Source organism: Trachemys scripta, chromosome 6 (assembly GCF_013100865.1).
Source record: "Trachemys scripta elegans isolate TJP31775 chromosome 6, CAS_Tse_1.0, whole genome shotgun sequence".
NCBI lineage: Eukaryota > Metazoa > Chordata > Testudines > Emydidae > Trachemys > Trachemys scripta.
This window is the reverse complement of record NC_048303.1, coordinates 13,389,117-13,406,471: the sequence shown is the minus strand read 5'-3', so window position 1 is coordinate 13,406,471 and position 17,355 is coordinate 13,389,117. Positions and strand designations below refer to the sequence as shown.

The following is a 17,355-nucleotide window of genomic DNA, read 5'->3' as shown; positions in this document are numbered from 1 at the left end:
CAACATAGCCAGGTTCTAACATCAGGGGAGCAAACACATAAAACAAGGCACCATCCAACAGATCAAATGACTAATGACATACTTTTAAATTTGTTATACATATTTATTTTGTACTTAAAATAAAAACACAAGAACGATCCAGCCACAGAAGGGTTTGCACAGCCGGCGTTTTGCAGGAGAACTTTAGATTACACTTAGATATACTTTCCATTCTAGAAAGTAAACGACAGACTACAGTAGTTTATAATTGTCACAGGTTTAAAAAAAAAATACTGGCCATTTTTTCCAGTTACTAATTTCATATTAAAATCAATCGATGAAATGCACTTTCTTTAGAACAGATCGTAACACTAAAGTCACCCAAAAGGCATAACAAAGACAAGTTGCAAAACGGGAGGGTTGCTCACACCAGCCCCTGCGCACGCGCCCCACTCGGGGCCGCCTTGGCGTCACCGCCGGGCCAGGCTCCCCCGCCCGCCTCTTCCCCGGCTCCGCTTTACTTCCGCGGGCGCCGATTCCACCGCCCCCCCGCGCCCTAGGGAAAGGTGGGGGAGGGGCTGCTGCCCTCCAGGAACCCGCCTCTGGCGCGAGGCCTTCGCGTTAACAACGACGAGCCCCCCCGCCCCCGCTTCACAACGCCGGGTCCATAACGCGGCTTGCGCCGAATGTGCTTTTCCCGATGGGCAGCGACGCGCGAGGCGGGCGGGATAAGGGGCGGGCCCCGGGGCAGCCGCCTCCCACCCCACGCCCGCTGGTTGGGCTGCGGAGCAGGGGACCTCCGGCCTCAGCAGCAGCGCAGCCATGGCCCTGCTCAGAGGTAAGGCGCTCGCCCCAAAACTGTTCCGCTTCAGCCAGGCCCTGCCCGCCCGTGTGCCCCCGGCAGCAGCCCGCTCGCGCCGCGCGTCTGCCTGTCCCGTCCCAGCCTCCCTTGTGCGCCGCGTTATAGGGCGATCCCCCTCCCCCTGGTTGCCACGAAATAAAGGGTCGAGTGTCTGACCCCTGCAGGGCGGGGTCTCTGCTTCCAGGGGCTCTTCGCTGCGGGCGGCGTTTGATCTGCGGGGCAAGTCGCTGCCAGCACACCTGTCCCTAAGTTTCATAAAACTCGTTTTTTATTTTGTTTATAATTTAAGATTCAGGTTTAAGCTTGTTTTTAGGTTTTTATCCATTTACATAAACAACAAGGAGTCTGGTGGCACCTTAAAGACTAACAGATGCCACCAGACTCCTTGTTGTTTTTGTAAATACAGACTAACACGGTTACCCCCTGCTACTTGACATCAATTTACATGTTCACTGTTGCAGGAAATTATGGGAGTCAGACAATAAGGAGGGATGTTGAGATGCAAAAAGTTGAAAGTGTGTGTGTTTGCATACTTTTATATATTTACAATCATGTCTGTATGGTCTTCTAACAGTTTCCCCATTCCCCTGCCAGCAAAAAGGGATACACCATTTTCTTTTCACTGACATATAATAATGGATTTTTATTTGCTATCTCTTCCCCCACCGCCCTTGCCCTAATCTCATATCTCTGGCTCAAAAAGTGCCTTCTTCAAAGCCTGCGTTGTTCTGTCTAATTAACTAGCATGGGGTCTATTAAATACTATATGCATTGGCATCTCAGAAAATTGGGTCATCATTTCACTAATATACTTAGCCTCCAGTGTCCTGGAATGTAGAAATCTCAGACAAAATTTAAAACTTCAGTCAGTCTGAAATCACTATATAGCTGTCTGACTTAATTCACTAAGTGATTCCGAGACGCTCTAATCTAAAATGCCGTGTTTTCATTACACCTTTGTTTGTTTAAAGGTTCAGGGAGAATAAACCTTTGGTTAGAAAACAGTTGAAGATGAACGAGAGGGCTTTGCCCGGCTAGCCCAAAAAGGCAGTGCTTTAAGTCCATAGTCTTGGAGCATGTTGAAAATATACTGGAAACTTTTTAAAGAGTGTGCTCTGGGTCACCAGTCTCAAGTGCTCTGACACCCCATCCCAGCTAGCCAGTCAACTCTGAAAACCATGGGAAGCAATAACATTTTGGCTCTCCATGGATTTGGGTATAATTTTACATTACGACTGGGTTTTGTTTGTTTTTGTTTCCTTTTTTTAAAGGGATGGAGAGGAAATACAGTGTGCCATATTAGCTCCAGAGCTTGAATTTATCACATTCACAGTTGTATCATTAAACATCTTTCTATGTTAATTAACCTTTGGAAGTAGATTCATATAAGGCAAAGGTGAATTGTGCTGGCCTTATTTGTTACCACTTTGCCGTCCAGAGAAGAAAACTGGGGGAAGGGTTAAAGCATTACTTGCCTTGCTCAATGTGAAGACTTTGAACAAGACACTTTGGTAATGTTAAGACCTCTACATTCACTAACTCTTTGATCAGTCTCTTTGGTACTGATGAATCCAGGACTTGGAAAAGCCCACTGGCCAAAGCTGTCATTAAAGCCCTATATCATGATCCAGGGCCAGCACTGTAGTAAAAATCTCAGCATTCTTCCGCTTGCCAACAGCGGAGTCTAAGGGCTCTGCTGCTCATCAGGGTGTTGCCCCAAGAATTTGATAGCACCCCCTATCTTCTGAATCTCACTTCCTGACTGAACCTGTGTAATTGTTTAAAGGTAAAAGTGTAACACTTTAGCATTTCTCAAACGGGGGTCGCAACCCAAAAGAGGGTTGCAAGACTATTGTAAGGGGGTCACAAGAGCGGCGGCTGCTGGCCAGGCACCCAGCTCTGAAGGCAGTGCCACTGCCAGCAGCAGCACTGAAGTAAACATGGCATGGTATGGAGGGGTTGTCACTTGTTTTTTTTTTTGTTTTTTTGTTTGTTTTTTTTGGGGGGGGGGGAAGAAGAGGTCATCATGGCCCGAAATACTTTTAAAGGGGGTCCCAGGAAAAAAGATTGAGAACCCCTGTTTTAACACATCTGTTAATAGCAATGGATGTTTTCAGCTAAGGGTAGATTGTATATGAGCTTGAGATTAAAAAACTCATTGCTTATTTACTTACATTATAAGTTCTTTGGGATAGGAAATTTTTTTTTTTTAAATGTGTTTGTGTAGTGAAGGATTTCCCAAACAGGGGTCGCCGCTTGTGTAGGGAAAGCCCCTGGCGGGCCAGTGTGAGCCCCGTCCGCAGGTCCGGCCGATCGCGACTCCCACTGGCCGCGGATCGCTGCTCCAGGCCAATGGGAGCTGCTGGAAGCGGTGATCAGTAAGTCCCTCGGCCTGCGCCGCTTCCAGCAGCTCCCANAAGCCCCTGGCGGGCCAGTGTGAGCCCCGTCCGCAGGTCCGGCCGATCGCGACTCCCACTGGCCGCGGATCGCTGCTCCAGGCCAATGGGAGCTGCTGGAAGCGGCGCAGGCCGAGGGACTTACTGATCACCGCTTCCAGCAGCTCCCATTGGCCTGGAGCAGCGATCCGCGGCCAGTGGGAGTCGCGATCGGCCGGACCTGCGGACGGGGCTCACACTGGCCCGCCAGGGGCTTTCCCTACACAAGCGGCGACCCCTGTTTGAGAAACCCTGGTGTAGTGCTTAGTACTGGTGCTCTGCTCTGTTCCGTGAGTAGGCCCCTAGGTTCAGCCAGAGTACAAATAAGTATTATTATTATGGTTTAGCTTTTTGCCTGTGTACAAGAGTTTGCTGGGGCTCGACCCTCTCCGGGGCAGCGGGGAGCCACACCGGCTCACTATACACCAGTGAGCTAGAGAAATTCGTCCAGCCGTGGGGTCTCCCTCGGCAGCTCTTGCTGTAACCAGAAGAACACAGTAAGCCTGGCCCTGCTCAGGGCGGGCAATAATGCAAAGTCAGGAGCTCAGGCCCTCAGTCAGGGCTGAGCAACAACAGTAGGCCCCAAGCCTCAAAAGGCCTGGGAGAGGGGAGACTGCCACCCACGGGTTGGGTGGCAGGGGGGACACAGGCCCTCCCACTCCACTGCGTCCCAGCCCGGGGCCCTAGCAATGGCAAAAGTGCTGCAGCCAGACTGGGGTCGGCTGCCCCCGGGCTACTTCCACACTCCCCCTCAGGGCCTACCTGGGTCCTGGTATCAGCCTCTGGGGGGATCCAAGACCATGGGTTCGTCAGGGCAGGGATTGATCGTCAGGCCCGGTGGCTCCTCCAGATAGCGGGCGCAGGGCAGGCCCAGCCGCTTCTGGTGGCCGCCGTGGAGTTTTCCCAGCCACGAGCTAGGCTGGAGACGTCTGGTCTCTCCAGCGGCTGGGGCCTTCCTGAGCTCTGAGGGTGAGCCTTTAGACTTCCAGGTCACTGCCTGACTCTCTGGGGGGGGCGGGCTCTGAGCTCCCTAGCTCCGCCCACTCCGGCCTTCGGATGGGCTCTTCCCCTCCGGGGCGGCGGGGAGCCGCACCGGCTCACTACAGCCTGGCTAACAGCGTAACTGTAGCGCAGGATTTCAGTTGTGAAATGCTATCCTCCTCAATATGTTATTTCTACTCAGTGGGATCAGTCTGTAGTGGGCTCTGCTGAATCAGAACATAGTTGATGCTAGTTGATCAGTTGGCAAGAGCAAATGGGACAAATGCCCGCTTTTGCCAAAAAAATCAGGACAGCCAGGACAGGGCTTAATAAAGGGACTGTCCCGGCCAAGACAGGATGTATAGTCACCCTATTAATTCAGCATCCTCATTCTCCTGTCGGCACAAGATTTTTCCAAGTGTTCTTACGGTTCCTTAACTTTCCATCATTTCCATTCATAACATGGCGTTTGGATAAGGAGTCCTTCTGTGCAAAGATATGTATGGGGCTTTTGTTTTTGAGAATGCTCGGTGGGGATGTCAGTAATCCACGGTTATTCTATACATTTTAGGTCAGTCTGCTGTTTTCTAGTTTCCTCTCCCAGAAAATAGTAATGACTTCAGATGTTTCGTAATGTCCATGAGGGAAAGCAATAAATCAGAGGGTGTTTCTTTTACCTCTCAACAAAATGCATAAAGAACTCCTGAGCAGTGCAAGATGACTGAGGCCAATCAGTCTGTCCTGTTTCGATGATGATTGAACTCACTTTGGTCATCACAAAATTCTGAATGTTCAGATGGTATCAGCCACATTCTACCAGCTGTAGAGAGTGGATTGTGTTTGGTGTGGAGGGAGGGTATGCTTGAGAGACAAGGTTTAATGTAAAGAGTCAAGTAGGCTCTTGAGTAATTTGACTAATTTACATTAGTTCTCAAGGATTCTGGCCCAAGTTGCTAATTTGATAGAAAAAATGGCTGTGTACTTTTTTTGTACAGTTGTATTAAAATTAATAAACTAGCAAAATTAAGTTCAAATAAACATATTACTAAGGCCAACTACTATAAACTTTTACTAAACTAACTAAAATGTAAACGTACAGTTATCAAATCAAGGGCACAACTGGAATCCAATCAGTGAGTTAATAATGATGCTGAATTAAATTGCCAATTAGTTATGTCAAATTATTACTGCCAGTAATCAAATCATGAGGTCAGTACAGCACATAGTTAATTCTTATAAATCCTAACCCCAGGAACCTAAGAATGCAGTTGTCCTTTAATTCCAAACCCCCCTTATAGGACCTTGCCTGTGGTAAAGAAATCAACTGAATTGGTTGAAATTTTAAAATCAAAACCAAGCTAGTTTACCTCTCGGGCCTTAAAGTAAACTGAGTCTCCCTCCTGAAGTTCCTGAATTTTAAATGTCTATCCTATTTGCTTCCCCCCAGGGCAGAATACATTATTTGTAATTCAATAGTAAACAACAGCTCTCAGTTCTTGGTTTTGCTGACACTTCTCACTAAACCAAGGAAACAGTTAAATACTGTAATTTTTTAAGCAGGACTTGTTTAGAGAATTATTGTTGGAACCTTTGCCAACATGAACTTTTACTGATGCTCATATGGCATCGCTGGTCAGTACCACAAACTGGTAGGGTCTTCCAAGCATTTAGGCTGGACAGGCTGACGTGGCCTGTCATAGTCTGTGTTATCTCCTTCCATAAGGCTGGTCCTGAAAAGTAGAAGTGTCATGGGGGCCCAAAAGAACACAATGGGTGGGATTCACATAGGCATGTAGGTGTCTATTTCCCCACTGAAATCAATGGAAGTTAGGTGCCTAAAAATCTTAGTCAAATCTGCCAAGATACTTAGGTCTCTAGCTCCTTTGATTTCACCTTTTGGAATCCCAACTAATGTCTGTCTTGACTGTTGAAATTCTAGCATGCTCTGCCTTATGGCACCTCTCAGAAGGTCTTCCAAGCAAATCAGGGATATCAGATGCCTCCGTTTCCAACAATACATCCAATCCTCATCGAAGTGGGCAAGCTTGAACTTTGGTCAGTTCAGAAAGTTCCCTTAAAGTGGCAGTTCTTTTACAATAGCCATCATTACACTCACAAGCATTGTAGGCTCCAAAAATATAAAAAGAGTGAGAGAAACAGAAGGTAGTTTTCCATTTCAGGGTTACAGATGACGCATGTCTCTGGAAGAAGGCCTTGACATATTCATGAGGATAAATACTGGCCTAAGGAACAATCACTGTCATTTTTCCACACTACGACATCTTCATGCATCCTCTTAAAGTTTCTTACAATATGTTTAGATACTTTATGGCAAGTGTGGCAATACGTTTAGATACCTTAGGCACCCTTCACCAGACGAGAAATTGAGGAAGTAGTTATGGGTAAAAGTTCGTGGCTTGCTCCTAGTCACTTTTCACCTAGATGCAGAGAGTTCCATTTGTGATATAGAAAATTAAAGTTAGGCTATTTCTCTTCACTGTGTGTGGGTCTGTATGAGGTGCATGCATATGCAATCAGCTGAGGTTTAATGTGATTTTTTTTTTCCCCTCGGAAACCATGTTTAGATGAGGGAATTGCATTTTTTGTTTTTTAAAGTAAAAGCCTCTAAATTTAAAAAAATGAAGTGATTTAAAATAATTTGCTTCAGCTTAGAGGCTGCCTTCTCTGCTTCCTGGTCTAAGCCAACAATTTACTGATGGGAACTAAAAAGAAATTTCCCCAATAGGCAGATTATTCTATAGTTGTCCATTTTGGGCTTTCTTGAACATTCTGAAGTATCTGGTACTGACCATTGTCAGAAATAGGACGTTAAACTAGATGGAGCACTGGACTGATCTGATATGACAATTTCTGTCTATTGCACATTCAAGCTCCCTTATTTTCCTCTAAATTCCTCTTTAAAAAACACTTATTCATGGAATCCTTCTTAGCTTCTCCTCCTGACTATTCATTTCACACATACCTCCTTCTCTAAAATATTTTTCCAGGCTGTATCTGGTGTATCTTGGATTGTAAGGTGCTCAAGTTAGGGAGGGACCATATTTTCTTTGTTTATAAAGCCCGATGTAAATTTACAGCACTATACCGTTACTGATAATCTTACTGACCCTCTGGGTGATGTAATGCAGTGGTTCTCAACCTGAGGTCCTCGGACCCATGGCATCTGCACCTCCATTTGAAATTTTTAGGCGTCCACAAATGGAATAAAGTTGAGAACCACTGATGTAATCCACCTCTGCTATTTACCTGAAACATCTCTTTATTCAATGTCCATTTTCTTCCTCACAGATTTGATCCATATCTCATTCAAGAAAATCAAATGAATCTTGTCCATCCTCTTCCTAATTTAAACCTATGGATTTTTCTTGTTTGTGTTCTAGGTGTGTTCATTGTTTCAGCCAAGCGAACACCTTTTGGGACTTATGGAGGTCTGCTCAAGGACTTCACAGCCACTGACCTGACTGAATGTGCTACACGCGCTGCACTGTCTGCTGGCAAAGTCTCCCCTGAGATCATTGACAGTGTCATTGTTGGTAATGTCATGCAGGTTGGTAGGAGGGAATAATTGCTGCTACCTAGTTACTTGCTGAACACCTTTCCCTAATGCATTTCTACATATAACTGCATTTGTTGTTCAATTGGTTGTTGTTGAATGAGACAAAAAATAAATCAAGGGGCTGGAAATCCAAAGTATTAATAATAAAGTGATTCCCTTTTATGTTTAAGGGACTGACCATGCTTCCATTGACCTTGTTGGGACCAGGATAATTTAAACTGGGTAAACCTGTCTTTCTGTGAAATACAATCTGATTTAAAAAAAAAACAGTTTGTATTCTCATTGAATTTCAAGCCCCTAGGTATACTGCTCTTCTTAGTAGTCCATGACTTCAGAGTTAGAACTGAACAAACATTGTTTTCTTTGGGTTTTAGTTCATTGCTGTTTTGCTGGAGACCATGTAACAGGTTGGGGTTTATAATACCTGAGAACCCTAGAAACTCTCTAAAGAAATGCAAAATAAATGTAATATCTTATAGATTGCACCAGGCAAGTTAGTGGCCTGGATGGGTGGATGAAACAACAAACAAGCCCTTGCCCCAAAGAGCTTACCGTCTCAAGGCACAATTGCTTACAATGCAGTTGTCTGTACTTACCCACATGCTAGGTCACTAGCTTTGTTTTGAACAGGCTGACTAAACATTATTAGGATCTTTTTCATCTTCAACCTATAGATTCCAGGGACAGAAGGAACAACTGTCAAGTCTCCTGTATAGGTCTCTAACCTCCTTTATAACGTAGAAGTTCTTTGAAAAAATTCTTAGAGCATGTCTTTTAGGAAAAACGTCCAATCTTGATTGTAAAATTGCCAGTGATGGAGAATGCATCACAACCCTTGGTAAATTGTTCCAGTAGTTAATTACCTCAGTGTTAAAAATATTGTGCCTGGACGGTGACTGTTTTTTCCAAGAGTGCCGAGACCAGAGAATGGTCATGAAGTATAAATAAACTTTGCTTTGTTCTTCTCCCATTAATAACTGCCAACCATATATACATTTTACCCTTTGATACTCGTGTTTTGTCATCTACAGTTAGCAGCTGAACAGTTTTGTTTGGTTTCATCCCATTTTATAAGTATGGTCTAGATAGAATCATAGATAAATCAGTGGATCCAAATTTCAGGCTGTTTTTTGTACGAAGAACAGTGCCATGCTAATAAAATCACAGTGGTAATGGTAGTCTTGCCAAAATCAAGCTTTCTTTTTTCCCCACAAGAGACAAATGTCTGTCTTGAATCAAAATGTGGCCACGCTAGCCACTGCTTCCCACAGCTCCCATTGGCCGGGAACGGCAAACCGCAGCCAGTGGGAGCTGAGGGGTTCCGTGCCTGCGGACGCTCCACATAAACAAACCGGCCCAGCCCGCCAGCAGCTTTACCCTGATGGGCTGGGTGCCAAAGGTTGCCGACCCCTGCATTAATAGATCTCTTTGTTCTGATGGAAGTTATTGTGGGTTTGGCCCTAAATGTTACTAGTCTATGTACAGGTGTTTTGATCATCAAACAGCAGTGGGGCAATGGCTGGTAACTCACTCATATTTAAAAACCTCCTTAGGAAATGAGATTTTACTATACAAATGGGTTAGGGCTTTTTAAAAAAATCTATCAGTTGTCTTTACTCTCACACAAAGCAAATATAAATCAATACATTTACCTTCTTGCTGAACATAGATGCTCTTTTTTCTCATTACTCACTTTTTCTGGGCCTGTTTCTGATGCATTACCTGCAACTCCAGTTAAAGTTATTGGTGGTCACCAATCAGGATTTGGTGCTTTTGTCAGCAGGCACCCTACTGAGTGTGTGGTTATCATCAGTTAGTGAAGGGAATTAGTTACTATTACCCCCGATACCTCACTTGAAACTTTTCAGCTGCAGTACCATTTTCAGGCTGATGTGTAGCTCTGGTGGGAAAGGATCTCTCTTTGAAATACGTTCAGAAACCTGCCTTCAGGAGATACTTTGGGAAGAGATTTCTTGAAACCATATAAATGCTTCCTGTGGCTTATAATTGTCAAGGAATCGGGTCCTCCAGAACTAACATTTACTTGAGGTATTAGGTATCCTATTCTGAGCTGATTGAAACAGTTGTTGTCCAAGTAAATGAGTGGTTTACAAATGCTGCTATTTTTTTCAATTTACAGAGCTCCTCAGATGCTATTTATATTGCAAGGCATGTTGGTTTGCGTGTGGGAGTTCCTATCCCGGTTCCTGCCCTTACTGTCAACAGACTCTGTGGTTCTGGTTTCCAGTCCATCGCCAATGGATGTCAGGTACAATACTTGTTCTCTGTATATGAGCTACAATGATATATTATTCATAGCTTTTATCAAACTGCTGTAGTGAGAGAGGGGATGTGTTCTGACACAAGTGCTGGGGGTTTGAATTAGCTGAAGAATGGCTCCCCGCTGAATACCGTGATGGTGTTCGGCTATTATCAGTAATTGATCTCCTATGAGCATCTCAATAAACATGTATCTTAAGGAGGAATTTAAAGGTGTATTTGCAGTAAATGTTGGAGTGCCTTGGAACTGAAAATCAAATGTGTTTGCTTAACTTTCCATATTTATAGGGATTTCCCATGGAGCTCTGGTGTTGCATACAAGAGTTCAACCTTCTAAAGACATTCATATAATTAGGGTAAAAAAAATTCATTAGGGCTAGTTGAGAAGGGGATGGGGGACGAGAAAGCAGCAACTTTTACAAAATTAAGGGGACTTAAACAGCTCTTAAACACCTGTGGCTGGCCCCGGTCAGCTGACTCAGGCTTACGGGGCTCAGGCTGCAGTGCTGTAAAGTTGCTTGTAGACGTTCAGGCTTGGGGTGAAGCCCAAGCTGTAGGACCTCGCGAGGGGCAGGAGGGTCCCAGAGTCTAGGCTCCAGCCCAGCCCAAATGTTTACACTGCACTGTTTAGCCTCACGAGCCCAAGTCAGCTGACCTCAATAAAGCTTAGCTGCGTTGCAGATGCACTCTGTTCTCTTCGTCATGGAGCCTGATCCTGCACCCACTTGAGTCAACAGAAGCAGGTTGGGCTTCAGAAGTTTCAGAGTATTTTTTAGCTCTCACACTTTCTGCTGATGTACCCACTTGGGTAGCTGAAATAGCTAGCAGCTGGAGAACTGAGAAACTTCTGATATGTTTTTATGAACGAGAGTGACTTGATTTCCCCTTTCATTGTTACCCGTTGGGTGTGACACAGTTAACTTTTTTCTTGAAACAAGACAAGCAATGTAATGACTATGGGGAAGTCCACCTAGCATGAGTGAACTAGCGGGAACTAAAATCACTGAGGGGTAACTAATGTAAATCCCTAGACTGGTAAACAGTTGGGTAAAAGTACCACCTCCTGAACCCAATATTCCTCAAGAGGCCCAGCAAACAAAGAACTAAGAATTGTATTAAGTGGGTAGCCTACTGTAGAGGATCGTAATGGAACTGACATGAGACTAAACAAGAGGGACAGACCCTGCTGAAAGGCTTTGAAGGACTTTGAAACTTAGCAGGTCTCCATGCGGAAGGTGGGTGACACCTGGTAAGGCATGCATATAAGCTGTTTGTTGCGTTCAAGATACATTTTCTCTGTAATGCTTTTGTTTCAAATGACTACTTTGCTGTATGAAGGTTGGTTGGTCACTGGTAAATTCAGTCGTAGCCCTTAGGATAGAGCAGGACAGCAAATACTGAACTCAAGCTTCTTAAGGTGATCACAGTGAATTGAAGGAGGAAACTGCAGCTTAAATTCCCAGGCAAGAGGGAGAAGAACACATGTTCTTTAACACGAAAGAGGTGATGGCTATAGGTGTGAGACCCGAGTGGGGATACTACAGAGGGGTCAAAGGTGCAGTTACCCTGGAACTGTGACAGCACTGACTTGTATTTCTAAAATGTCTGTCCTCCAAGGATCTCGAAGCACTTCACAAAAACAGTTTAATAATAGTATCCTCATTTTAAAGCAAGGGAGCCTAATGGAAATAGAAGTTAATGACTTCTCAAGTCACAATATGTTTAATGGAACAGCACTGGTGAATAGCACTCAGATCTCCTGACTTCTCTTCCTCTTTTTATAACCACTAGACAATTTGCCTCTTCTCCAAAAGTTTCTAATTAGACAGACAGTTGTTCAGTGCGTGCTCTGATAGGGATTCACATATGAAGTTCACCATATATGTAACGCTTTTTTTTAACAACAGCAGTCCACCTCCTTTCCATTCTTATAACAAAAACAGCTGTTTTTGTTATAACAGTTTGCATGTTGTCACAGTCAAGAAGCGGACCTTTCACTGTACCCACTGTGGTTTTGTCTGCACTAGAAAAATACATTGAGGTGAGCTACCTTGATGTACACCTCTCAGTTCAAGAAGCTGGTACGGTCTACCTTGGCTTCCACTATTTTAGCAGTGAAATTATGTTTTCTGTTCACACAAGACAGTTTATCCTTCCTTTATCCAAGGATGAAACGTTTCATATCATGATTTTATTTTGTTTGTGCAGAGTGATGTTTAAGGAAGAGAGGCACCTTATAAAATTAAACAGTGTTTTGTGCAAGCTTGAGTAATCATACAGCTAAAAAATAAATGTCCGTTTGAAAAAATTCTGCCACAAAAACAAATTCCTCAAGATTAAGAAAATTTAAAGTTGAGGTTATAATTCTTGAAACAGGTCATAACACACTCTTTTGGCTTTGTACTAGAAAGATACATTGAGGTTATCTATTCTGATTGAGGTCCATGATGTATCTTTCTAGTATAGACACACCCAAGAGTATTTATTAGTTTGAATGCAGAGAGTAAGGTTATAATTATAAGGTGACGTCCAAATTTTCTTACTTTCATGGAGTTTTTTACGAAGGTGTCCATTATTTACCACAAAAAAAACCTCTACCACAATTACTTTTACAAGACTTGCACAAACATTGTTTTACAAGGTGCTTCCCTTCCCTGCCAGAAAGGTGCTGCACAATTTAAAATACAATCCTGGTAATACACTTTTTTGATGTTTGGCTAATACTAGTCTATACTGAATTAATATAAAAATAGTTTCAACTCTGCTCACTATGAGTTATAACCTCAGAGTTATGAACACCTTGGGAATGGAAGTTGTTTGTAACTTGAACAAAACGTTATGATGGTTCTTCCAAAAGTTTACAACTGAACCTTGACTTAATACAGCTTTGAAATTTTACTGTGCAGAAGAAAAATGCTGCTTTTAACCATCTTGATTTAAATGAAACAAGCACAGAAAGTCCTTACCTTGTCAAATCTTTTTTTATTTTTTTTTTTTCTAGTTTACATTTAACACAGTACTTTACTGTATTGGCTTTTCTTGTCTCTGCTGCTGTCTGATTGCATACTTCCAGGTCCAAATGAGGTGTGGTTGACTGGTTAGTTCGTAACTCTGGTTCTCGTAACTCTGAGATTCCACTGTAGATTTAAAAATATTCCTCTTCAATTAAAAATCAGTGTAGCAAAATGTTTGAGGAGCCAGTGTGTGTCCTAATGGTCAGAGCAAGGGACTAGGAATCAGGACTCCTTGGTTCTGTTTCTGGCTGTGCCATTCACTTGCTGTGTGATTTTTAGGCATGTCACTTGGGCCAAGTTTTCAAAAGCTGCCAGTGTTTTTGGGACCTCACAAAAGAATCATAAGGCCTGACTTTATTTGTTTTATTTTTGTAGAAGTACTGCATGCCCACAACTCTGAAGTCAGTGGCACCTTCCAATGCTCAGCATCTCTGAAAAATTAAGTCCAGTATGTTTCAGGCTAAGCACCCAAACTGAGAGGCCACTTCTGAAAACTTTGATCTCTCTCTCACACTTGCTCTCTCTCCACCACACCCTCCTTTCTATAAAATTGGTGTAATAGTACCTCACTGACCGGAGAATTGTGCTGTTTCATTAGTCTTAAGAATTGTATTAAGTGGGCAGCCTACTGTAGAGGATCATAATGGAACTGACATGAGACTAAACAAGAGGGACAGACCCTGCTGAAAGGCTTTGAAGGACTTTGAAACCTAGCAGGTCTCCATGCGGAAGGTGGGTGACACCTGGTAAGGCGTCACCTTTTTGAAGATTCTTGTCAGAAAATTAGTACAGCATAAGCATGAATTATTTCTTAAGGTATGCACCTAGTTTTCTAATTGGCAAGGTATGTTACTGAAGCAATTGCTGTTGTCTGTGAAAATAAAATACCATAAAACCTACACATGATGCATCTGTATTATTTTAATAGGAAATCTGCCTTAACGAGTCAGAAGTGGTTCTTTGTGGTGGATCAGAAAGCATGAGCCAGGCTCCGTACATCGTCCGAAACATTCGATTTGGAACCAAATTCGGAACAGATCTCAAGGTCTGATAATGTGATTTTTTTTGTTTGTTTGTTTTTGTTTTTGTTTTTTTGTTTAATTAGGTCTCATTCACAGAGCAGTAGAAAATACTGGACCCATAATTTTGTAACCAAAACTAATGTGGATTAGGTTCAGACTCTGATGTTGAAGTGTTTTATCTAATGTACAACAGTTTTATCAAAACAGTCAGTCTGATCCAGCTAAGCTTTTGTTAAGACTGCCAGCTTTCTAACTATTCCAGAACTATTTTTAATACCTATACTGAATTAAACATCATCCATTAACTCCTGAACTTTCAGAATTCAGTTTAGTTGATCTGTTGCTTCAAAATACTGAACACAATTGGAAACCTTTTCTGATAGTCTTCCATTGCATTCCCACGATTCCCTCCTTGGATCCAGAAAGGACAGATGAGTTCTCACACACTTCTCTGATAAAGAATTCATAGAGTGCAGATTAGTGCAGCCCTAAGAACTATGAGATGTATTCCCAGAAGTCTTAATAGCACACATGAGTGAGAATCACACTTAAGTGAATACAGCAACTGAAGTATTGTTTTGTAGTGTGGCTACTCACTCCAGAGATGAAACTGGTGTGTAGATAACTCAGCGTAACTCTGCAGTGAAGACATATCAGCTGAGCCCCGGCTGAGTATTTGAAGGGTTGGCAGTTTACTTGAGAATATTTGATTTGGAAATTGTTGAAAGACAAACGCAGCTATTTTTCCCAAATCCCTTTTGATGGTAGAACTGCACATGAAGCTTTTTGCTCTGTGGCATTGTTGATCTCACCAGTTTTCTTTGTATACATTGTCACTTCAGTTCTGCTATAGTTCTTGTAGCCAATTACACAGAAGTACTTTTCCACATGCACCTGTTTTGGATAAAGTTTTAAAACATAATTAGTGACCAAGATTTTCTTTTTTTTTAAAGGATAACTTATAAAGCACTGGTGAATATCTTGTTGAAGTACTAATACTGTAATATTGATTCTGCATCAGACTTTCCCTTTAATAATGTTTCTGGCAGATGGAAGACTCTTTGTGGGCAGGCCTAACGGACCAGCACATTAATACCCCAATGGCAATTACAGCTGAAAATCTGGCTGCAAAATATAACATCTCGAGAGAGGACTGTGACCGATATGCAATGAAAACACAGCAGAGATGGAAAGCTGGTCAGTAAACTTTGAGAATTAAAAGTTTAATGGACGTCGTCAACTTCAAATCCAGTCAAACTATAAAGCACCAATTTAAAGTAGTTTCAGGTTGTACACCTGCCCCCAAGTTCCTCTGGCAATTTTTGTGTGTTTAATTTAACATTTTTTCCTTTTTTTTTTTTTTTTTTTTTTTTTAAGTGCCTTATTCCTCTGTTGCTGAGGGCTAGTCTACACTAGAATCGCTACAGCGGCGCAGCTGTACCGATGTAGCTACCTCGCTGTAGCGCTGCTAGTGCAGATGCTCTCCCGTCAACATAATTACTCCACTACCATGAATGGCAATAGCTTTGTCGGCAGGACAGCTTCTCTCGTTGACATAGCGCTGTCCACACCTGCACTTAGGTCGATGTAACTTGCGTCTTAAGGGAGTGACTTTTCCATACGCCTGAGCAATTTAAGTTATACCGAAGTAAGAGCTAGTGTGTACCAGCCCTGAGTGGAAAAACCTGCACAAACGAGAGTAACTACGATTCTGAAACACCAATGGAAGTTGCTAGAGTCAGGTTCTCAAGCCTATTCTAGCAGATCCCATTGCATGATTGGGACTGCACTGATGATATACACAAAATGCTATCAAATGTCCACAGAAGAAGAACTTTTTTAATCCTGTAATCTCTTTCAGTTAGTTGTTTTAGTAGCTACTTGTAACACCAATAGGTCAAAGATTTCCAGGTAGACATTATATTGTTTTCATTTATCTTAAGTTGACTCTGTCCTGTTAACATTCGTTTTTCAGCAGATTTTTCATCATTACAAATGATTCTCCGGCTGCTGCTTTAAACCCATTACCTGTTTTAATTAGTGCTTTCATGGAGCATAGAGATTAAAGCACAGGACTGGCAGTCAGGAAATAATTCTGATCTCTAGTCCTGGCTGTGCCACTGACTTGCTCTGTGACCTTGGCCAAGGCACTTAACATCCCCTTTGCCTCGGTTTCTCAATCTGTAAAATCAGAAGTGCTCACTTTGCAGGGGGTGTTGTGAGGCATAACTCAGTGCTTTATAAAGTGCTGTTAGATCCTTGGGTGGAAAGTGCTTTTAGAAATACAAAGCATCGTTATCTTTCCCTAAAGTACAGTTCTCTCTCCCATGTTACCAAATAGCTCCCTTAGTGTTGCCCGTTGAAAAGATAGCCTATTTGCTGGGGTGGTACAGATATATTGCTTGTAACTGTACCAATGCTTTGCTGTAAGGAAGGAAGCCAATATTCTTCCCAGTGTTTGAACCCAAAAAGCCCAAGAGCTCAGTTATGTTCTGCACGTGCTCCAGTTCCACTCGGCCAGCATTTTTTTTATTTTTTAAAAAGGAAAACAAGACAATAAAGCAACTATTTTCTGGAAATGATTCCATAGTTTAAAAAATTAATTGCCATTATTCATCCAAACAAGACTTATTTTACTTTGAATATAAATGAGAGAAAGAGAACGGTTTGAAAACACTCGGTGCAGAGAGGTTTGTCTTTGGGAAAATTATTAAAGCCCACACACGTACTTCAAATAGTGAGTTTGTCTCCCAGAAGCCATAAGAATGCCAGGGGAAGAAGTTATGACTGTACGAGGAACGTGTCTAGTCTAAAATAATAATTAGGGCTGTCAATTAATCTCCGTAAACTCACCCAATTGACTAAAAAAAATTAATGACAAGTTTCAGAGTAACAGCCGTGTTAGTCTGTATCCGCAAAAAGAAGAACAGGAGTACTTGTGGCACCTTAGAGACTAACAAATTTATTAGAGCATAAGCTTCCGTGGACTACAGCCCACTTCTTCGGATGCATATAGAATGGAACATATAATGAGGAGATATATATACACACATACAGAGAGCATAAACAGGTGGGAGTTGTCTTACCAACTCTGAGAGGCCAATTAATTAAGAGAAAAAAAACTTTTGAAGTGATAATCAAGCTAGCCGAGTACAGACAGTGTGATAAGAAGTGTGAGAGTACTTACAAGGGGAGATAGAGTCAA

At 42.7% G+C, this 17,355-nt stretch overlaps 1 protein-coding gene across 1 annotated transcript in view; it reads left to right on the top strand.

Annotated features, from left to right (window-relative positions):
* Window positions 1-730: 730 nt before the first annotated feature.
* The window catches only part of ACAA2 (acetyl-CoA acyltransferase 2), a 26,677-nt gene continuing 10,052 nt past the window's right edge, over window positions 731-17,355 (top strand). The window contains exons 1-5 of the mRNA XM_034774171.1: window positions 731-817; window positions 7,659-7,825; window positions 9,975-10,103; window positions 14,057-14,173; window positions 15,200-15,347. Coding sequence (XP_034630062.1) covers window positions 802-817; window positions 7,659-7,825; window positions 9,975-10,103; window positions 14,057-14,173; window positions 15,200-15,347 — 577 coding nt within the window. The 5' untranslated portion in view covers window positions 731-801. The remainder of the gene's footprint in view (window positions 818-7,658; window positions 7,826-9,974; window positions 10,104-14,056; window positions 14,174-15,199; window positions 15,348-17,355) is intronic.